Source organism: Brachionichthys hirsutus, chromosome 12 (assembly GCF_040956055.1).
Source record: "Brachionichthys hirsutus isolate HB-005 chromosome 12, CSIRO-AGI_Bhir_v1, whole genome shotgun sequence".
In the NCBI taxonomy this organism is placed as follows: domain Eukaryota; kingdom Metazoa; phylum Chordata; class Actinopteri; order Lophiiformes; family Brachionichthyidae; genus Brachionichthys; species Brachionichthys hirsutus.
The window spans coordinates 12,790,401-12,813,315 of NC_090908.1; the positions used below are offsets into that span (position 1 = coordinate 12,790,401).

Consider the following 22,915-nt stretch of genomic DNA (forward strand, 5'->3'; position numbering starts at 1 on the left):
TCAGTTATCCGGGAGGAGCTCGGAGTAGAGCCGCTGCTCCTCCGCATTAGAGGATGCCTCCTGGACGCCTCCCTGGTGAGGTGTTCAGGGCACGTCCCACCGGGAGGAGACCACGGGGAAGACCCAGGACGCGCTGGAGAGACTATGTCTCTCGCCTGGCCTGGGAACGCCTCGGGGTCCCCCCGGAAGAGCTAGAACAAGTGGCCGGGGAGAGGGAAGTCTGGGCTTCCCTACTTGGGTTGCTGCCCCTGCGACCCGGCCCCCGGATAAGCGGATGAAAATGGATGGATGGATGGAAAACTCAATAAATAAAGGTTGTTAAAAATTGTTTGATTTGGTTTGTGAAGTTAGCATCAACTGTACCTCTCTCTCTCATGCATAACACCCCAGACGTGTCGCCAGCACATTGTAGGGCCACATATAGACAAACACTTATGCACCCACTCACACTAACAAATACCGTAATTCCCGGTGTACAAGCCGCTACTTTTTTCCAATATTTTGAACCTTGCGGTTTATGCAACGACGCGGCAAATTTACGTATATTTTCCCACTTTCGTTACGAGCCGTGTTTCGTTAAAGCCTATTTATTTTCGTTACAAAATTCGCTGCCGCCGGACCGCCGTACCCGGTCCCCGCCGCCTGTCCGCCATCCGCGCCGCGTAGCGGGGAAGGAACCCACCCCCTCGACCTCCCGGGCGTCCCCACCCCTGCCGCACCACGCTCCCGCGGACGGAGGATGAGGGGCACGGGGGCAAGGGGGACGGGGACACCCCGCCAGGCGGGCGCGCGCGCGCCGCGCAGCCTCCGACGGGCGGAGAGGGGAGGGCGACGGGGCGACTGCTCCCCCAGCCGCGGCTCGAGCCCAGCCCCGCTTCGCACCCCAGCCCGACCGACCCAGCCCTTAGAGCCAATCCTTATCCCGAAGTTACGGATCTGATTTGCCGACTTCCCTTGATCTAACATGCCAGACGCTGTTCACCTTGAAGACCTGCTGCGGATATCGTTACGAGCCGTGTTCCGTTAAATAGCATTTGTCTCAATGCACTTGCGGCTTACGAATATGTGCGGCTTATTTTAGTACAAAATATATATATATTTTAATTCAGTGGGTGCGGCTTTTTCACAGGTGCGCATAATAGTTCAGCAATTACGGTATAAAAAAAAATAAATAAAAAAAAACAATTATTTATGTACATAGTTGGACATTATTAATTATGATACAGTTTAACATTTGATATTTTACACTTGTTTCGTTATATTCTTCCATACGCACGAAGTACATGCTTAATAAATTATGTAAAGGAGCAAAATGAGCATCCATTGATCGATAGGTTTTCGAGACGTCTACGTTTTTGGCGTGGCTCTTTGTATCAAAATGCGTCTTTAAATCATAGAAACCGGAGGCAGCTATTTTCACGTCTTTTTTGCAGCAACACAAAACTAATATTCCACACCTTTCTTCGAAGCTTTTATCCAATCCCTTGTATCGTCCTGACATTTGCTCCCACTCGTTGTGATGTTTGCCTTAATTCAGGTTCGGACATCGCGACTTGATTGTATCCAAAAAAAAGTTTAAAACTACGCAGTACTGTGCTTCCGCTCTGTTCACACGTGATCGGAATGATGCAATGGGAAGTACCGAGGCGGCGCGCACGCATGCGGACAGTAGGAATACGGAATGGACGGAATGGAGGCTACCGCGGCGAACCCGTTTGATTCGCCGTTTCTTGATATTCGGTGCACCGGATGGTGCTGTAACAGTTACACGTACAGATTTTCTTCTACGCCGTACACGTCTTAAAATGCATAAAAAGCGTACTTTGTACGGCAAAAACGTACTGGTTGACAGGTATGTTATTGCCCCTCGCTGTCGCGTGGTGGTGGTGGGGGGGGGGGTCGTTAGTCATTGTAACTAATTCAACTTTCCAGGTTGCGGAGCGTGGAGGCGCGGGGCGTGACCCTGACCTGCATCCCCTTTAGAAACCAGGTGTGTTAACCGGAATGCAGAATGCAGTGGTGTTCGGTGTGCAGGTATGTGGTCCCGGGGTCAGGTGAACCTCATCATCGGATGAGAAAGTCAAACGCTCCACACGCAGAAAGCAGTTCTTCAACCGGTGATTCCAACGATCAAACAAAATCTCCCTCCGCCCGTTTCCCCCGTCTGTTGCCATAGCAACCTCACATGATTGTCTGGTCCTGAAACCAACACCGACAGCATTCTTTCTTTTCGTGTGTGTGCGTGTGTGTGCGTGTCAGATCCGGCGTTCCGCTGAATATTTGTCATTTCTCTTTCGGGCAGGTTCGGTGTGTTTACCTGTCAACGCCTCCTTCACACGTCATCCGTCACCCTCAGCTGATCCGTCAGCTGCCGCTTGATTCTGTTGCCTTTATCTGATCAAGTCCAACATGGAGTCTCTTTCAACTTCCTGTTGTTGACACTTTTGTCCCACACGTCAGATTGTGTCTGTGAGAATGTCAACCTGAATCATAGCGTGTGTGTAGGTGTGTGTGTGTGTGTGTGTGTGTGTGTGTGTGTGCGTGTGTGTGTGTGTGTGCGTGTGTGTGTGTGTGCGTGTGTGTGTGTGTGTGCGTGCGTGTGTGTGTGTGTGTGCTACACGTTTCTGTCTTCATGTCCGACGTTTCCAGAAAAAGCCGGCGTGAGAATTCAGAAAATCTCCTCGTCATGCTTAAGCAGAAAACGAAAGCCTGAAAGGCTCACCTGAGAGGTGGGCGGGGCCCCGGGTATGACAGGTAAGTGGCTGCACCTGTCACGTATCTGTGGTCATGGGTGTGTATGAACAAAAACAATCACTCAATCAGACGCCCTACAAGGGATGGGTTGGATTAGTGATGAGTGAGGGGGGGGGGGGGTTACTCCAGGTCAGGTGTGCAATCAGAGGCCTCTATGGCGTGCTGTAAGACTCACTTCCTGTGTGGGAGCCGGCATCTATTTCACCTGCGGCCTTTCATGAGCCCATGGAGGCAGACGTCGGGACGGGGCGGGTTCGAAGCCCCCCCAATCCTTACGGAGGTGCTCTCAGGCCAACGCGGCGCTACCTGTCTGGGTGTGGCCGACTGCAAGGAGTCAGTCCGTGTAATGTAAATCAGGGTGACGGTTCCTCTTTGAGTTCAGGACGCGATTCCCGCGTCAGGGACCCCCCCCCCCCCCAGGATGACCATTCAGCCCTTCTCAACTGGAGCCTCCGGTCGTTCTGCGTTACCTGTGGGGTGTTACTTCCCATGAACGGTTACCCTCCCAACGTTTGTTTCACGGAGGGCCTCGGTTTCGCACGCAAAGCGGCGGATTAAAGCTTTTAACCTGGCGACAGGTTGTCATGGCTGCAGGTGGTTGACCTGCCAACCAATCACGGAGGCCAGAGGCGTGGCCCGAGGGCGGACTGGAATGACTTGGCTGCGTCTCTCTCTAGTTCAGAGTCTTGCGAGGCAGCTGGAGGGAAGAGACGCCTTCCTCTCAAGGTTTGTGGACGCACCGCCCGACTATTTCATCCGTAGAGAAACTGCAGCTTTATTTCTGTAAGAGTGGAAACGGACACGGATCGTGATGATGAGGGGAACAGCTGGGCTTCGGGGGTCTGGCATCCTAAGGGTTAAATGGATCTGATCTCAGTGTGAATGTGGGATGTGCACTAACCATGGAATCTGTGCTCTGCAGCGGCATCATGGCCCGGACCTTTCTTCGTCTGGCGTTTATTGCCGGTAGGAGCGCCGCTCACACCTGTCTCGCACCTGAGTCTCACACCTGTCTCACACCTGTCTCACACCTGTCTCACACCTGAGTCTCACACCTGTCTCACACCTGAGTCACACCTGGCTCACACCTGGCTCACACCTGAGTCTCACACCTGTCTCACACCTGTCTCACACCTGTCTCACACCTGAGTCTCACACCTGTCTCACACCTGTCTCACACCTGAGTCTCACACCTGAGTCTCACACCTGTCTCACAGTCACACGCCTGAGTCTCACACCTGAGTCTCACACCTGTCTAACACCTGAGTCTCACACCTGTCTCACACCTGTCTCACACCTGAGTCTCACACCTGTCTCACACCTGAGTCTCACACCTGTCTCACACCTGTCTCACACCTGAGTCTCACACCTGAGTCTCACACCTGTCTAACACCTGAGTCTCACACCTGTCTCACACCTGTCTCACACCTGAGTCTCACACCTGTCTCACACCTGTCTCACACCTGAGTCTCACACCTGTCTCACACCTGAGTCTCACACCTGTCTCACACCCACCTGTCTCACACCTGAGTCTCACACCTGAGTCTCACAACAACTGTCCTTGTTTCTCTTTCTCTCAGCGCTCATGGGACGCATCGCTACAAAGAATGTACCAGTCAACGCCACCGTTGGACAGCCAGTCATCATCCCCTGTTCGCTGCCAAATGTCACGACACTCAACATGTTTTTCTGGGACCAGTCTACAACGAGAGTTTACAACTGGGACAACGGAACAAAAACGAACAACCAAGCAGGAAAGATAGATTCCAGCTATAAGGACAGAATTGAAGTCTTCAGCGCTGAGTTCCTCTCCGGAAACATTTCCATGAGACTTTCCAACGTTGGAGTTGAAGATGATAAAAAAGTGTTCACTGCTGGTGCTGATTATATTGATACGGGCGGAAGGCCTAGATCTTATGATGACTGGTGCAATGTGACGCTGGACGTTTCAGGTGAGGGCTGCGGCCTCCTTATCGCACACCTCTGCTGAAACCTCAGGTTTCTCTTTTTTCACCATCATTTAGAAAATCGCTTTCTTATAAAATAGAGACGTAGGAAGGGGTTGGTTATTTGGACCTGCATGGGAGGCAGAGGGTCCGAGAACATCGAATAAACCTGAACCCCCCCTGTCAGGCGTCAAAACTAAGCCTCAGGTGTTTAGGGAAATGTTTCCGGCAAAGGGACTTTTGTTGTTGGAATTGTGGCAAAGCAGGATGTCAAATAACTTTCTCTGTCCTTTCTCCACAGGCAACGCAGGAGCCAATAGTTGGAGTTGGTGGTCTTTATTGCTAGGAGTTCTAGGAGTAGTTCTAGGAGGAGTTCTAGTAGGTTTGGCAATTAGGTACTGCTATAACGTAATCTCCAAAAGGCCAGAGGCAAGGTACACCCTGGATTAGTTGCCACAAAGACTCACGCTCACGGCTACGTAAATTTAAAGCGACTAATTCTCAATTGCTTGTTTTTGGTAGCAGGAAGGAAGCGGGTGGAGAGAAAATGGAGATGAAGAGTGTCGATGATCCATTAATGAAAAATGGGAAAGAAGACTAAGGACCTGAAGAAGCAGCACCACCCGCTGCACCACCTCCCCCCCCAAATACTTTAGATGGATAGTAATGGAAAAAGAAGAATGTTTGCTGCACCGGACGCGCCTTCCACGGCTCCGTGTCGCCTTTTGTCCTCCCAGGGTTAGCTGCTAACGGCTACTAGCTGCCTGCTGAATGCTCCATTTGTGTCTGAGAAGTGTTTGACTGGCATCACACCCCGTCCCGAACACAAATGCCCCCCCTCAGCGCCTCATTGGAGGCTTTTAAGCAGACAGAATGGGTCGACGGGGGCTCCAGAGTGACTCTAATTATCCCAGATAGAAAGACGTCAAACTCGTCACGCCAGTTCTTGTATATTTGGTCGTAGCGCTGCGATGGCGGCGCGTATGTCCTCTGTGGTTCAGTCCAATCCCTCTTCTGTAAACTGATTTATGCTTTTAGAAGTAACGAGGTGACCTTTTCAGCGCCTTCCTTTGCATCCGTGTGAGTTCTGCTGTATTTAAACTTGTCCACTTCTGTCTTTTTGCATTGGAAATGATTGATTTGAATGTTTCCCTGCAGTGAGGGAATGCAGCTCAGCTGGGGCTCGTGGGATTTGTTTCTATTCCCATCTCTCCAGTTCCTGGGTGTTGTCCGGTCCGACCGATGGACTCGATACTGTAGTAGTTCTAGAGCTGGAGCCGTGGGAGACACCTGGACCGCCCCGGCAGCCGTCCAGTCCATTAATGTGTCGCATTCTGTGTGACTCTGAATGAACCGATCCAGAACCCGCCCCCCCAGCCTCCAGTCAGGCTCCAGATTTAGAGAAAGGAGACGCATCAATGTGATTGAAAAAAAGATCTGACCAAATAAAAACAGGGCTCTTTGAATCAGCGCTTTCCAGGATCCAGTTCCAGGTTTTGTCGTCATTTTTACATATTGAATATTGAATTGTTGATTGTTCTGTTGGGATGATTTTTGTCTTTATTCTTTTCCTGGTGAAACTAATCTGACGTTTGAAATACAGCATCCTAAAATTCACGGCGTGGTTCTTACTGTGCTTCAAATATGTAAAGACGCTTTCTTTATACACAAAGTTAAATAACTTTCAGTATGGATTTAAGGATGTATTTACATGTATGAGACACTGGAGGGCGCCACCAGCTCTGAGATATGAAAACCATTCATTTAGAACGCTTGGTTCTGTTCGCTGCTCCAGAACCAGACACCAGAATCAAGCCGTGGACCCGATGGAGGGGAAAATCTCCTATTTAGTCTCAATAGTTTGACATAAAGCCGCAGTGAAACGTCACAAGGTGAGGCAGACAGTACCTCTGACTCAAGACAGGGGGCCGCGTGAGCCTGTTTGTTTGCTCTATCGGCTAAATACCCGAGTTACAAAGAAGAAGAAGAAATACGTGAGTTACAAAGAAGAAGAAGAATAAATAAGCAAGTTCCAAATAAAAATAAAAATACTCGGGTTACAAAGAAGAAGAAGAAATACGTGAGTTACAAAGAAGAAGAAGAATAAATAAGCAAGTTCCAAATAAAAATAAAAATACTCGAGTTACAAAGAAGAAGAAATACGCGAATTACAAAGAAGAGAATTCATGAGTTACAAAAACCAAGAATAAATAAGCGAGTTCCAAATACAAAAAAAATACTCGAGTTACAAAGAAGAAGAAATACTCGAGTTACAAAAAAGAAGAAGAAGAAATACACGATTTACAAAGAAGACGAAGAAGAAGAAATACGCGAGTTCACAATGAGGAAGTATTTTACGCAACAATGGAAGATGCTGTTTCAAAGCTCATAAATGTCTCCTAGCTGGACTTTCAGTCAAAAAAGAAACCCCGAATAATGGAAGGTGTGTGTCGGAGTTAAAATGTCTGCTTCGAGCGTCGGGACGGAAGATAAGTCGCTCCTCTGAAACTCTCTAGATTAGAGGCTGCTAAACGAAGTCACGGACATCGGACTGGTGCGCCAATCAGCTGTGGACCGACGGGGACAGATGTTTGACAGCGGTCTGAGCCGCACGTCCTCCGGGCAGATAATGTCTCATTCTGGACAAGGTCAGGGTTCAGAATATGTCCCAGCTCGCAAACTGTCTCCTGGACAGCGTCTCGGCTTCGTGGCCCAGGGGGGGGGGGGGGCTCACTGTGCCGGCTAGAGTCGGGATGGGACTGGCCAAGGACTTTCTGCTGGGGCAATTATCTCCATGGAGACGGAGAGACTTTTACAACTCAGAGATTTCTGCCCAGAAGGATCCGGCGGCTTGACTTCATTTAAAGGTAAAGGTAAGATGCTGTACTGCACGTTATATTTAATGTTTTAATACATGCAGTGTGTGCGTGTACTTTAATTTGTGCGTGAATCGCGGCATTGCAATTAAGAGTTCAGAGCAAACAGGTTGTTTCTCAGCTGCTGCGAATTTAACGCAATTGCTTGGCTAAACCTCAAGTGTGTGTGTGTGTGCGTGTGCGTGTGTGCAAAGGAAGCTGGTGTGAGAAAGCTAAACCTTTGTAATTGTTTTTTCCCCCCAATTTACAAAATATGGGTTTCTTATGATAATAAAAATAAAATGCTGTAATAATACGCTGGATTTTCGCTTTAACGGGGCCTCAAGGGTTAAACCCGCCAGACACGAGCCAGCTTACCTGAGCACAGGTTGGCATCACCTTTCTTTCATTTGTGCATTGATCATGAAGCTGTTGTGTCGCCCGTGAAGTAGCGGCACCTTGCCACTAGAGGGCAGTGTGTCCGCATCAGTGGCTAACCAATGCTCTTCCCAACGAGTCTCAGGACAGATGGGACAAAAGAACGCGTGTTAGTGATTCGGGGTGAAATGCGTTTAATGCCGCTTTACTTTTACGTTTAACCGATCAGGGGGAGGCACTTCGCTGCTGTACCTCACCCTCTCCTCCTGCAGGGGGCGCATCGGAGCTGAAGAACTCGCTTCGGACTTTGCTGCAGGATAGAAATAAAACTTCTTCCCGCTCTCGTTCTCTTGGCAGCCTTCGTGTTCGCGATGGACCGGGGGGGGGGGGGGGGGGGGACCCGCGTTCCTCCGGCGGGTCAGCGGGGATGAAGACGATCCCGATCATCTGGCGCCGTAAAGCGCAGCTGTCCGCCCGGCGTTAGCACGTCTGTGAAAAGCTGAGCCGGCTGAACATCGGAAGACAAACTCTCTCAAATGTTTCTCAACGCGTCCCGGCGAGGACGTCCCGTCGAGGACGTCCCGGCGGCGTCTCGCTGCAGCCGCACGTTTCACCGTCACGCTTTCGCCGCAAAGCAACGACTCGAACGCGCAAATCTGCCAGACGATTTCCCACAGCCCCCCCGCCCCCACCCCGAAGCCGGGCTTCTCGAGGCCCAAAATACACAACCTTGTTGATGTAGACGTCTACGTTTTTGGCGTGGCTCTTTGTATCAAAATGCGTCTTTAAATCATAGAAACCGGAGGCAGCTATTTTCACGTCTTTTTTGCAGCAACACAAAACTAATATTCCACACCTTTCTTCGAAGCTTTTATCCAATCCCTCGTATCGTCCTGACATTTGCTCCCACTCGTTGTGATGTTTGCCTTAATTCAGGTTCGGACATCGCGACTTGATTGTATCCAAAAAAAAGTTTAAAACTACGCAGTACTGTGCTTCCGCTCTGTTCACACGTGATCGGAATGATGCAATGGGAAGTACCGAGGCGGCGCGCACGCATGCGGACAGTAGGAATACGGAATGGAGGGAATGGAGGCTACCGCGGCGAACCCGTTTGATTCGCCGTTTCTTGATATTCGGTGCACCGGATGGTGCTGTAACAGTTACACGTACAGATTTTCTTCTACGCCGTACACGTCTTAAAATGCATAAAAAGCGTACTTTGTACGTCAAAAACGTACTGGTTGACAGGTATGTTATTGCCCCTCGCTGTCGCGTGGTGGTGGTGGTGGGGGGGGGGGGGGTCGTTAGTCATTGTAACTAATTCAACTTTCCAGGTTGCGGAGCGTGGAGGCGCGGGGCGTGACCCTGACCTGCATCCCCTTTAGAAACCAGGTGTGTTAACCGGAATGCAGAATGCAGTGGTGTTCGGTGTGCAGGTATGTGGTCCCGGGGTCAGGTGAACCTCATCATCGGATGAGAAAGTCAAACGCTCCACACGCAGAAAGCAGTTCTTCAACCGGTGATTCCAACGATCAAACAAAATCTCCCTCCGCCCGTTTCCCCCGTCTGTTGCCATAGCAACCTCACATGATTGTCTGGTCCTGAAACCAACACCGACAGCATTCTTTCTTTTCGTGTGTGTGCGTGTGTGTGCGTGTCAGATCCGGCGTTCCGCTGAATATTTGTCATTTCTCTTTCGGGCAGGTTCGGTGTGTTTACCTGTCAACGCCTCCTTCACACGTCATCCGTCACCCTCAGCTGATCCGTCAGCTGCCGCTTGATTCTGTTGCCTTTATCTGATCAAGTCCAACATGGAGTCTCTTTCAACTTCCTGTTGTTGACACTTTTGTCCCACATGTCAAATTGTGTCTGTGAGAATGTATCATAGCGTGTGTGTAGGTGTGTGTGTGTGTGTGTGTGTGTGTGTGTGTGTGTGCGTGTGTGTGCTACACGTTTCTGTCTTCATGTCCGACGTTTCCAGAAAAAGCCGGCGTGAGAATTCAGAAAATCTCCTCGTCATGCTTAAGCAGGAAACGAAAGCCTGAAAGGCTCACCTGAGAGGTGGGCGTGGCCCCGGGTATGACAGGTAAGTGGCTGCACCTGTCACGTATCTGTGGTCATGGGTGTGTATGAACAAAAACAATCACTCAATCAGACGCCCTACAAGGGATGGGTTGGATTAGTGATGAGTGAGGGGGGGGGGGGGTTACTCCAGGTCAGGTGTGCAATCAGAGGCCTCTATGGCGTGCTGTAAGACTCACTTCCTGTGTGGGAGCCGGCATCTATTTCACCTGCGGCCTTTCATGAAGGCAGACGTCGGGACGGGGCGGGTTCGAAGCCCCCCCAATCCTTACGGAGGCGCTCTCAGGCCAACGCGGCGCTACCTGTCTGGGTGTGGCCGACTGCAAGGAGTCAGTCCGTGACGGCGGAGCTGCTGGAGTGAGAGAAAGGGTGACTGTTCCTCTTTGAGTTCAGGATGCGATTCCCGCGGCAGGGACCCCCCCCCCCCCCCCAGGATGACCATTCAGCCCCTCTCAACTGGAGCCTCCGGTCGTTCTGCGTTACCTGTGGGGTGTTACTTCCCATGAACGGTTACCCTCCCAACGTTTGTTTCACGGAGGGGCTCGGTTTCGCACGCAAAGCGGCGGATTAAAGCTTTTAACCTGGCGACAGGTTGGTGGTGTGGTTGACCTGCCAACCAATCACGGAGGCCAGAGGCGTGGCCCGAGGGCGGACTGGAATGACTTGGCTGCGTCTCTCTCTAGTTCAGAGTCTTGCGAGGCAGCTGGAGGGAAGAGACGCCTTCCTCTCAAGGTTTGTGGACGCACCGCCCGACTATTTCATCCGTAGAGAAACTGCAGCTTTATTTCTGTAAGAGTGGAAACGGACACGGATCGTGATGATGAGGGGAACAGCTGGGCTTCGGGGGTCTGGCATCCTAAGGGTTAAATGGATCTGATCTCAGTGTGAATGTGGGATGTGCACTAACCATGGAATCTGTGCTCTGCAGCGGCATCATGGCCCGGACCTTTCTTCGTCTGGCGTTTATTGCCGGTAGGAGCGCCGCTCACACCTGTATCACACCTGTATCACACCTGTCTCACACCTGAGTCTCACACCTGTCTCACAGTCACACACCTGAGTCTCACACCTGAGTCTCACACCTGTCTCACACCTGTCTCACACCTGAGTCTCACACCTGTCTCACACCTGAGTCTCACAACAACTGTCCTTGTTTCTCTTTCTCTCAGCACTCATGGGACGCATCACTACAAAGAATGTAACGATCAAAGCCACCGTTGGACAGCCAGTCATCATCCCCTGCTCGCTGTCACATGTCAAGACACTCAAAAAAATTTCCTGGGACCAGTCTTCACCGAGAGACTTACATAAGCCTTCAACGAGAGTTTACAAATGGGACAACGGAAACGAAACGATACATCCCAGCTATAAGGGCAGAATTGAAGTCGTCAGCGCTGAGTTCCTCTCCGGAAACATTTCCATGAGACTTTCCAACGTTGGAGTTGAAGATGATAAAAAAGTGTTCACTGCTGCTGCTGCTGGTGATATTGATACGGGCAGATGGCCTACATCTTGTCATGGCTGTTGCACGGTGATGCTGAACGTTTCAGGTGAGGGCTGCGGCCTCCTTATCTCACACCTCTGCTGAAACCGCCTCTCATCATGTCCCTCCCACAGCTCCCTACGGAGATCCACGGCTGACAGTTGAACGGACGCTCGCCACTTGTACGGCAGGAGGCGGATATCCAAAATCCAGCGTGTCCTGGAAAGGGGTGAACAAATCCGACGCTGTAGAGATGGACCTGGAGGCTGAGACGTGCCCGGAAAAGGATCCAACGACTGGCACCTTCACCTTGAGGAGCTCCGTCTGCGTGGAGGGGTTACAATCCGTCACCTGCTCCGTCTACGACCTTCACGCAGACCAGAAGAAGAACGCCACCCTCGACATTCCCGCGTCAGGGACCCCCCCCCCCCCCAGGATGACCATTCAGCCCCTCTCAACTCGACACACCTCTGCTGAAACCTCAGGTTTCTCTTTTTTCACCATCATTTAGAAAATCGCTTTCTTATAAAATAGAGACGTAGGAAGGGGTTGGTTATTTGGACCTGCATGGGAGGCAGAGGGTCCGAGAACATCGAATAAACCTGAACCCCCCCTGTCAGGCGTCAAAACTAAGCCTCAGGTGTTTAGGGAAATGTTTCCGGCAAAGGGACTTTTGTTGTTGGAATTGTGGCAAAGCAGGATGTCAAATAACTTTCTCTGTCCTTTCTCCACAGGCAACGCAGGAGCCAATAGTTGGAATTGGTGGTCTTTTTTTCCAGGGTTTCTTGGAGGAGTTCTAGGAGGAGTTCTAGGAGTTCCAGTAGGTTTGGCAATTAGGTACTGCTATAACGTAATCTCCAAAAGGTGAGAGGCAAGGTACACCCTGGATTAGTTGCCACAAAGACTCACGCTCACGGCTACGTAAATTTAAAGCGACTAATTCTCAATTGCTTGTTTTTGGTAGCAGGAAGGAAGCGGGTGGAGAGAAAATGGAGATGGAGAGTGTCGATGATCCATTAATGAAAAATGAGGAAGAAGACCAAGGACCTGAAGAAGCAGCACCACCCGCTGCACCACCTCCCCCCCCAAATACTTTAGATGGATAGTAATGGAAAAAGAAGAATGTTTGCTGCACCGGACGCGCCTTCCACGGCTCCGCGTCGCCTTTTGTCCTCCCAGGGTTAGCTGCTAACGGCTACTAGCTGCCTGCTGAATGCTCCATTTGTGTCTGAGAAGTGTTTGACTGGCATCACACCCCGTCCCGAACACAAATGCCCCCCCTCAGCGCCTCATTGGAGGCTTTTAAGCAGACAGAATGGGTCGACGGGGGCTCCAGAGTGACTCTAATTATCCCAGATAGAAAGACGTCAAACTCGTCACGCCAGTCCTCGTATATTTGGTCGTAGCGCTGCGATGGCGGCGCGTACGTCCTCTGTGGTTCAGTCCAATCCCTCTTCTGTAAACTGATTTATGCTTTTAGAAGTAACGAGGTGACCTTTTCAGCGCCTTCCTTTGCATCCGTGTGAGTTCTGCTGTATTTAAACTGGTCCACTTCTGTCTTTTTGCATTGGAAATGATTGATTTGAATGTTTCCCTGCAGTGAGGGAATGCAGCTCAGCTGGGGCTCGTGGGATTTGTTTCTATTCCCATCTCTCCAGCTCCTGGGTGTTGTCCGGTCCGACCGATGGACTCGATACTGGAGTAGTTCTAGAGCTGGAGCCGTGGGAGACACCTGGACCGCCCCGGCAGCCGTCCAGTCCATTAATGTGTCGCATTCTGTGTGACTCTGAATGAACCGATCCAGAACTCGCCCCCCCAGCCTCCAGTCAGGCTCCAGATTTAGAGAAAGGAGACGCATCAATGTGATTAAAAAAAAGATCTGACCAAATAAAAACAGGGCTCTTTGAATCAGCGCTTCCCAGGATCCAGTTCCAGGTTTTGTCGTCATTTTTACATATTGAATATTGAATTGTTGATTGTTCTGTTGGGATGATTTTTGTCTTTATTCTTTTCCTGGTGAAACTAATCTGACGTTTGAAATACAGCATCCTAAAATTCACGGCGTGGTTCTTACTGTGCTTCAAATATGTAAAGACGCTTTCTTTATACACAAAGTTAAATAACTTTCAGTATGGATTTAAGGATGTATTTACATGTATGAGACACTGGAGGGCGCCACCAGCTCTGAGATATGAAAACCATTCATTTAGAATGCTTGGTTCTGTTCGCTGCTCCAGAACCAGACACCAGAATCAAGCCGTGGACCCGATGGAGGGGAAAATCTCCTATTTAGTCTCAATAGTTTGACATAAAGCCGCAGTGAAACGTCACAAGGTGAGGCAGACAGTACCTCTGACTCAAGACAGGGGGCCGCGTGAGCCGGTTTGTTTGCTCTATCGGCTAAATACCCGAGTTACAAAGAAGAAGAAGAAATACGTGAGTTACAAAGAAGAAGAATAAATAAGCAAGTTCCAAATAAAAATAAAAATACTCGAGTTACAAAGAAGAAGAAGAAATACGTGAGTTACAAAGAAGAAGAAGAATAAATAAGCAAGTTCCAAATAAAAATAAAAATACTCGAGTTACAAAGAAGAAGAAGAAATACGTGAGTTACAAAGAAGAAGAAATACGCGAATTACAAAGAAGAAAATTCATGAGTTACAAAAACCAAGAATAAATAAGCGAGTTCCAAATACAAAAGAAATACTCGAGTTACAAAGAAGAAGAAGAAATACGTGAGTTACAAAGAAGAAGAAATACTCGAGCTACAAAAAAGAAGAAGAAGAAATACACGATTTACAAAGAAGACGAAGAAGAAGAAATACGCGAGTTCACAACGAGGAAGTATTTTACGCAACAATGGAAGATGCTGTTTCAAAGCTCATAAATGTCTCCTAGCTGGACTTTCAGTCAAAAAAGAAACCCCGAATAATGGAAGGTGTGTGTCGGAGTTAAAATGTCTGCTTCGAGCGTCGGGACGGAAGATAAGTCGCTCCTCTGAAACTCTCTAGATTAGAGGCTGCTAAACGAAGTCACGGACATCGGACTGGTGCGCCAATCAGCTGTGGACCGACGGGGACAGATGTTTGACAGCGGTCTGAGCCGCACGTCCTCCGGGCAGATAATGTCTCATTCTGGACAAGGTCAGGGTTCAGAATATGTCCCAGCTCGCAAACTGTCTCCTGGACAGCGTCTCGGCTTCGTGGCCCAGGGGGGGGGGTCGCTGTACCGGCTAGAGTCGGGATGGGACTGGCCAAGGACTTTCTGCTGGGGCAATTATCTCCATGGAGACGGAGAGACTTTTACAACTCAGAGATTTCTGCCCAGAAGGATCCGGCGGCTGGACTTCATTTAAAGGTAAAGGTAAGATGCTGTACTGCGCGTTATATTTAATGTTTTAATACATGCAGTGTGTGCGTGTACTTTAATTTGTGCGTGAATCGCGGCATTGCAATTAAGAGTTCAGAGCAAACAGGTTGTTTCTCAGCTGCTGCGAATTTAACGCAATTGCTTGGCTAAACCTCAAGTGCGTGTGCGTGTGCGTGTGTGCAAAGGAAGCTGGTGTGAGAAAGCTAAACCTTTGTAAATGTTTTTTTCCCCCCAATTTACAATATATGGGGTTCTTATGATAATAAAAATAGAATGCTGTAACAATACGCTGGATTTTCGCTTTAACGGGGCCTCAAGGGTTAAACCCGCCAGACACGAGCCAGCTTACCTGAGCACAGGTTGGCATCACCTTTCTTTCATTTGTGCATTGATCATGAAGCTGTTGTGTCGCCCGTGAAGTAGCGGCACCTTGCCACTAGAGGGCAGTGTGTCCGCATCAGTGGCTAACCAATGCTCTTCCCAACGAGTCTCAGGACAGATGGGACAAAAGAACGCGTGTTAGTGATTCGGGGTGAAATGCGTTTAATGCCGCTTTACTTTTACGTCTAACCAATCAGGGGGAGGCACTTCGCTGCTGTACCTCACCCTCTCCTCCTGCAGGGGGCGCATCGGAGCTGAAGAACTCGCTTCGGACTTCGCTGCAGGATAGAAATAAAACTTCTTCCCGCTCTCGTTCTCTTGGCAGCCTTCGTGTTTGCGATGGGCGGGGGGGGGGGGGGGGGGACCGTGTTCCTCCGGCGGGTCAGCGGGGATGAAAACGATCCCGATCATCTGGCGCCGTAAAGCGCAGCTGTCCGCCCGGCGTTAGCACGTCTGTGAAAAGCTGAGCCGGCTGAACATCGGAAGACAAACTCTCTCAAATGTTTCTCAACGCGTCCCGGCGAGGACGTCCCGGCGGCGTCTCGCTGCAGCCGCACGTTTCACCGTCACGCTTTCGCCGCAAAGCAACGACTCGAACGCGCAAATCTGCCAGACGATTTCCCACAACCCCCCCACCCCCACCCCGAAGCCGGGCTTCTCGAGGCCCAAAATACACAACCTTGTTGATGTAGACGTCTACGTTTTTGGCGTGGCTCTTTGTATCAAAATGCGTCTTTAAATCATAGAAACCGGAGGCAGCTATTTTCACGTCTTTTTTGCAGCAACACAAAACTAATATTCCACACCTTTCTTCGAAGCTTTTATCCAATCCCTCGTATCGTCCTGACATTTGCTCCCACTCGTGATGTTTGCCTTATTTCAGGTTCGGACATCGCGACTTGATTGTATCCAAAAAAAAGTTTAAAACTACGCAGTACTGTGCTTCCGCTCTGTTCACACGTGATCGGAATGATGCAATGGGAAGTACCGAGGCGGCGCGCACGCATGCGGACAGTAGGAATACGGAATGGACGGAATGGGGGCTACCGCGGCGAACCCGTTTGATTCGCCGTTTCTTGATATTCGGTGCACCGGATGGTGCTGTAACAGTTACACGTACAGATTTTCTTCTACGCCGTACACGTCTTAAAATGCATAAAAAGCGTACTTTGTACGGCAAAAACGTACTGGTTGACAGGTATGTTATTGCCCCTCGCTGTCGCGTGGTGGTGGTGGGGGGGGGGGGGTCGTTAGTCATTGTAACTAATTCAACTTTCCAGGTTGCGGAGCGTGGAGGCGCGGGGCGTGACCCTTTAGAAACCAGGTGTGTTAACCGGAATGCAGAATGCAGTGGTGTTCGGTGTGCAGGTATGTGGTCCCGGGGTCAGGTGAACCTCATCATCGGATGAGAAAGTCAAACGCTCCACACGCAGAAAGCAGTTCTTCAACCGGTGACTCCAACGATCAAACAAAATCTCCCTCCGCCCGTTTCCCCCGTCTGTTGCCATAGCAACCTCACATGATTGTCTGGTCCTGAAACCAACACCGACAGCATTCTTTCTTTTCGTGTGTGTGTGTGTGTGTGCGTGTGTGTGTGTGTGTGTGTGTGTGTGTGCGTGTCAGATCCGGCGTTCCGCTGAATATTTGTCATTTCTCTTTCGGGCAGGTTCGGTGTGTTTACCTGTCAACGCCTCCTTCACACGTCATCCGTCACCCTCAGCTGATCCGTCAGCTGCCGCTTGATTCTGTTGCCTTTATCTGATCAAGTCCAACATGGAGTCTCTTTCAACTTCCTGTTGTTGACACTTTTGTCCCACATGTCAAATTGTGTCTGTGAGAATGTCAACCTGAATCATAGCGTGTGTGTAGGTGTGTGTGTGTGTGTGTGTGTGTGTGTGTGTGCTACACGTTTCTGTCTTCATGTCCGACGTTTCCAGAAAAAGCCGGCGTGAGAATTCAGAAAATCTCCTCGTCATGCTTAAGCAGGAAACGAAAGCCTGAAAGGCTCACCTGAGAGGTGGGCGTGGCCCCGGGTATGACAGGTAAGTGGCTGCACCTGTCACGTATCTGTGGTCATGGGTGTGTATGAACAAAAACAATCAATCAATCAGACGCCCTACAGGGGATGGGTTGGATTAGTGATGAGTGAGGGGGGGGGGGGGGGGGTTACTCCAGGTCAGGTGTGCAATCAGAGGCCTCTATGGCGTGCTGTAAGACTCACTTCCTGTGTCGGAGCCGGCATCTATTTCACCTGCGGCCTTTCATGAACCCATGGAGGCAAACGTCGGGACGGGGCGGGTTCGAAGCCCCCCCAATCCTTACGGAGGCGCTCTCAGGCCAACGCGGCGCTACCTGTCTGGGTGTGGCCGACTGCAAGGAGTCAGTCCGTGTAATGTAAATCAGGGTGACGGTTCCTCTTTGAGTTCAGGACGCGATTCCCGCGGCAGGGACCCCCCCCCCCCCCCCAGGATGACCATTCAGCCCCTCTCAACTGGAGCCTCCGGTCGTTCTGCGTTACCTGTGGGGTGTTACTTCCCATGAACGGTTACCCTCCCAACGTTTGTTTCACGGAGGGCCTCGGTTTCGCACGCAAAGCGGCGGATTAAAGCTTTTAACCTGGCGACAGGTTGACATGGCTGCAGGTGGTTGACCTGCCAACCAATCACGGAGGCCAGAGGCGTGGCCCGAGGGCGGACTGGAATGACTTGGCTGCGTCTCTCTCTAGTTCAGAGTCTTGCGAGGCAGCTGGAGGGAAGAGACGCCTTCCTCTCAAGGTTTGTGGACGCACCGCCCGACTATTTCATCCGTAGAGAAACTGCAGCTTTATTTCTGTAAGAGTGGAAACGGACACGGATCGTGATGATGAGGGGAACAGCTGGGCTTCGGGGGTCTGGCATCCTAAGGGTTAAATGGATCTGATCTCAGTGTGAATGTGGGATGTGCACTAACCATGGAATCTGTGCTCTGCAGCGGCATCATGGCCCGGACCTTTCTTCGTCTGGCGTTTATTGCCGGTAGGAGCGCCGCTCGCACCTGTCTCACACCTGTCTCACACCTGTCTCACACCTGAGTCTCACACCTGTCTCACACCTGTCTCACACCTGTCTCACACCTGAGTCTCACACCTGTCTCACAACTGTCTCACACCTGAGTCTCACACCTGTCTCACACCTGTCTCACACCTGTCTCACACCTGTCTCACACCTGTCTCACACCTGAGTCTCACACCTGAGTCTCACAACAACTGTCCTTGTTTCTCTTTCTCTCAGCGCTCATGGGACGCATCGCTACAAAGAATGTAACGATCAAAGCCACCGTTGGACAGCCAGTCATCATCCCCTGTTCGCTGTCAGATGTCAAGACACTCAACAATTTTTACTGGGACCAGTCTTCACCGAGAGTTTACAAATGGGACAACGGAAACGAAACGATACATCCCAGCTATGAGGGCAGAATTAAAGTCTTCAGCGCTGAGTTTGACTCCGGAAACTTTTCCATGAGACTTTCCAACGTTGGAGTTGGAGATGATAAAAAAGTGTTCACTGTTGCTGGTGATTATATTCGCCAGAATGGAACGCCCGAATTTGGTCATGATCCCTGGTGCACGGTGACGCTGGACGTTTCAGGTGAGGGCTGCGGCCTCCTTATCTCACACCTCTGCTGAAACCGCCTCTCATCATGTCCCTCCCACAGCTCCCTACGGAGATCCACGGCTGACAGTTGAACGGACGCTCGCCACTTGTACGGCAGGAGGCGGATATCCAAAATCTAGCGTGTCCTGGAAAGGGGTGAACAAATCCAACGCTGTAGAGATGGACCTGGAGGCTGAGACGTGCCCGGAAAAGGATCCAACGACTGGCACCTTCACCTTGACGAGCTCCGTCTGCGTGGAGGGGTTACAATCCGTCACCTGCTCCGTCTACGACCGTCACGCCGACCAGAAGAAGAACGCCACCCTCGACATTCCCTTATCGCACACCTCTGCTGAAACCTCAGGTTTCTCTTTTTTCACCATCATTTAGAAAATCGCTTTCTTATAAAATAGAGACGTAGGAAGGGGTTGGTTATTTGGACCTGCAGGGGAGGCAGAGGGTCCGAGAACATCGAATAAACCTGAACCCCCCCTGTCAGGCGTCAAAACTAAGCCTCAGGTGTTTAGGGAAATGTTTCCGGCAAAGGGACTATTGTTGTTGGAATTGTGGCAAAGCAGGATGTCAAATAACTTTCTCTGTCCTTTCTCCACAGGCAACGCAGGAGCCAATTGGTGGTCTTTTTTTGGAGGAGTAGTTGTAGGAGGAGGAGTTCTAGGAGGAGTTCTAGTAGGTTTGGCAATTTGGTGCTACCGTAACAAGAGGCAAGGTACACCCTGGATTAGTTGCCACAAAGACTCATGCTCACGGCTACGTAAATTTAAAGCGACTAATTCTCAATTGCTTGTTTTTGGTAGCAGGAAGGGAGCGGGTGGAGAGAAATTGGAGTTGGAGGAGTGTGTCCAGGGACCAAGACCAAGGACCTGAAGAAGCAGCACCACCCGCTGCACCACCTCCCCCCCCAAATACTTTAGATGGATAGTAATGGAAAAAGAAGAATGTTTGCTGCACCGGACGCGCCTTCCACGGCTCCGCGTCTCCTTTTGTCCTCCCAGGGTTAGCTGCTAACGGCTACTAGCTGCCTGCTGAATGCTCCATTTGTGTCTGAGAAGTGTTTGACTGGCATCACACCCCGTCCACTTCTGTCTTTTTGCATTGGAAATGATTGATTTGAATGTTTCCCTGCAGTGAGGGAATGCAGCTCAGCTGGGGCTCGTGGGATTTGTTTCTATTCCCATCTCTCCAGCTCCTGGGTGTTGTCCGGTCCGACCGATGGACTCGATACTGTAGTAGTTCTAGAGCTGGAGCCGTGGGAGACACCTGGACCGCCCCGGCAGCCGTCCAGTCCATTAATGTGTCGCATTCTGTGTGACTCTGAATGAACCGATCCAGAACTCGCCCCCCCAGCCTCCAGTCAGGCTCCAGATTTAGAGAAAGGAGACACATCAATGTGATTAAAAAAAAGATCTGACCAAATAAAAACAGGGCTCTTTGAATCAGCGCTTCCCAGAATCCAGTTCCAGGTTTTGTCGTCATTTTTACATATTGAATATTGAATTGTTGATTGTTCTGTTGGGATGATTTTTGTCTTTATTCTTTTCCTGGTGAAACTAATCTGACGTTTGAAATACAGCATCCTAAAATTCACGGCGTGGTTCTTACTGTGCTTCAAATATGTAAAGACGCTTTCTTTATACACAAAGTTAAGTAACTTTCAGTATGGATTTAAGGATGTATTTACATGTATGAGACACTGGAGGGCGCCACCAGCTCTGAGATATGAAAACCATTCATTTAGAACGCTTGGTTCTGTTCGCTGCTCCAGAACCAGACACCAGAATCAAGCCGTGGACCCGATGGAGGGGAAAATCTCCTATTTAGTCTCAATAGTTTGACATAAAGCCGCAGTGAAACGTCACAAGGTGAGGCGGACAGTACCTCTGACTCAAGACAGGGGGCCGCGTGAGCCGGTTTGTTTGCTCTATCGGCTAAATACCCGAGTTACAAAGAAGAAGAAGAAATACGTGAGTTACAAAGAAGAAGAAGAATAAATAAGCAAGTTCCAAATAAAAATAAAAATACTCGAGTTACAAAGAAGAAGAAGAAGAAGAAATACACGAATTACAAAGAAGAAAATTCATGAGTTACAAAAACCAAGAATAAATAAGCGGGTTCCAAATACAAAAAAAATACTCGAGTTACAAAGAAGAAGAAGAAATACGTGAGTTACAAAGAAGAAGAAATACTCGAGTTACAAAAAAGAAGAAGAAGAAATACACGATTTACAAAGAAGACGAAGAAGAAGAAATACGCGAGTTCACAACGAGGAAGTATTTTACGCAACAATGGAAGATGCTGTTTCAAAGCTCATAAATGTCTCCTAGCTGGACTTTCAGTCAAAAAAGAGACCCCGAATAATGGAAGGTGTGTGTCGGAGTTAAAATGTCTGCTTCGAACGTCGGGACGGAAGATAAGTCGCTCCTCTGGAACTCTCTAGATTAGAGGCTGCTAAACGAAGTCACGGACATCGGACTGGTGCGCCAATCAGCTGTGGACCGACGGGGACAGATGTTTGACAGCGGTCTGAGCCGCACGTCCTCCGGGCAGATAATGTCTCATTCTGGACAAGGTCAGGGTTCAGAATATGTCCCAGCTCGCAAACTGTCTCCTGGACAGCGTCTCGGCTTCGTGGCCCAGGGGGGGGTCGCTGTACCGGCTAGAGTCGGGATGGGACTGGCCAAGGACTTTTTGCTGGGGCAATTATCTCCATGGAGACGGAGAGACTTTTACAACTCAGAGATTTCTGCCCAGAAGGATCCGGCGGCTGGACTTCATTTAAAGGTAAAGGTAAGATGCTGTACTGCGCGTTATATTTAATGTTTTAATACATGCAGTGTGTGCGTGTACTTTAATTTGTGCGTGAATCGCGGCATTGCAATTAAGAGTTCAGAGCAAACAGGTTGTTTCTCAGCTGCTGCGAATTTAACGCAATTGCTTGGCTAAACCTCAAGTGCGTGTGCGTGTGCGCGTGTGCAAAGGGAAGCTGGTGTGAGAAAGCTAAACCTTTGTAAATGTTTTTTTCCCCCCAATTTACAAAATATGGGGTTCTTATGATAATAAAAATAAAATGCTGTAATAATACGCTGGATTTTCGCTTTAACGGGGCCTCAAGGGTTAAACCCGCCAGACACGAGCCAGCTTACCTGAGCACAGGTTGGCATCACCTTTCTTTCATTTGTGCATTGATCATGAAGCTGTTGTGTCGCCCGTGAAGTAGCGGCACCTTGCCACTAGAGGGCAGTGTGTCCGCATCAGTGGCTAACCGATGCTCTTCCCAACAAGTCTCAGGACAGATGGGACAAAAGAACGCGTGTTAGTGATTCGGGGTGAAATGCGTTTAATGCCGCTTTACTTTTACGTCTAACCAATCAGGGGGAGGCACTTCGCTGCTGTACCTCACCCTCTCCTCCTGCAGGGGGCGCATCGGAGCTGAAGAACTCGCTTCGGACTTCGCTGCAGGATAGAAATAAAACTTCTTCCCGCTCTCGTTCTCTTGGCAGCCTTCATGTTCGCGATGGGCCGGGGGGGGGGGGGGGGACCGTGTTCCTCCGGCGGGTCAGCGGGGATGAAAACGATCCCGATCATCTGGCGCCGTAAAGCGCAGCTGTCCGCCCGGCGTTAGCGCGTCTGTGAAAAGCTGAGCCGGCTGAACATCGGAAGACAAACTCTCTCAAATGTTTCTCAACGCGTCCCGTCGAGGACGTCCCGGCGGCGTCTCGCTGCAGCCGCGCGTTTCACCGTCACGCTTTCGCCGCAAAGCAACGACTCGAACGCGCAAATCTGCCAGACGATTTCCCACAGCCCCCCCACCCCCACCCCGAAGCCGGGCTTCTCGAGGCCCAAAATACACAACCTTGTTGACCTCCCCTCTGAAGGTCCAGCACCCCCCCGGCCCGTCTGCGGGCTTTGAATTATAACCTCTGCGCCGCGCTGGGAGCACAATGTGACGATTGTGATTGTATTTTAATTCTGATGGCGAGTGAAAAAAGATGGCTTCCTCTGAGAACGGGGGAG

The 22,915-nt window shown here is 50.1% G+C and overlaps 1 protein-coding gene and 1 long non-coding RNA gene across 3 annotated transcripts; both read left to right on the forward strand.

The window, feature by feature from the left end:
- The first annotated feature begins 4,602 nt into the window (after window positions 1-4,602).
- Window positions 4,603-6,245, forward strand: LOC137902651 (uncharacterized). Of its 2 annotated transcripts, none has more exons than XR_011105734.1 (3): window positions 4,603-4,706; window positions 5,002-5,134; window positions 5,223-6,245. It is a non-coding gene; the product is annotated as an uncharacterized lncRNA (long non-coding RNA). The 2 variants fall into 2 exon arrangements; XR_011105733.1 differs by having other exon boundaries at window positions 5,226-6,245.
- Window positions 6,246-18,201: 11,956 nt separating this feature from the next.
- Window positions 18,202-20,370, forward strand: LOC137901957 (CD276 antigen homolog). Its single transcript, XM_068745991.1, has 5 exons — window positions 18,202-18,265; window positions 18,521-18,877; window positions 18,945-19,247; window positions 19,497-19,610; window positions 19,699-20,370. Exons 1-5 carry the CDS (start codon window positions 18,202-18,204, stop codon window positions 19,821-19,823), a joined length of 963 nt encoding a protein of 320 aa, XP_068602092.1. The 3' UTR covers window positions 19,824-20,370.
- The last annotated feature ends 2,545 nt before the right edge of the window (window positions 20,371-22,915 follow it).

Coding starts and splice junctions, on each gene's coding strand:
- LOC137901957 (XM_068745991.1), top strand. CDS start 18,202: ATGGAATCTGTGCTCTGCAGCGGCATCATGGCCCGGACCTTTCTTCGT. Junction 18,266..18,520: donor TCGTCTGGCGTTTATTGCCG/GTAGGAGCGCCG, acceptor TCTTTCTCTCAG/CGCTCATGGGACGCATCGCT. Junction 18,878..18,944: donor GGTGACGCTGGACGTTTCAG/GTGAGGGCTGCG, acceptor TCCCTCCCACAG/CTCCCTACGGAGATCCACGG.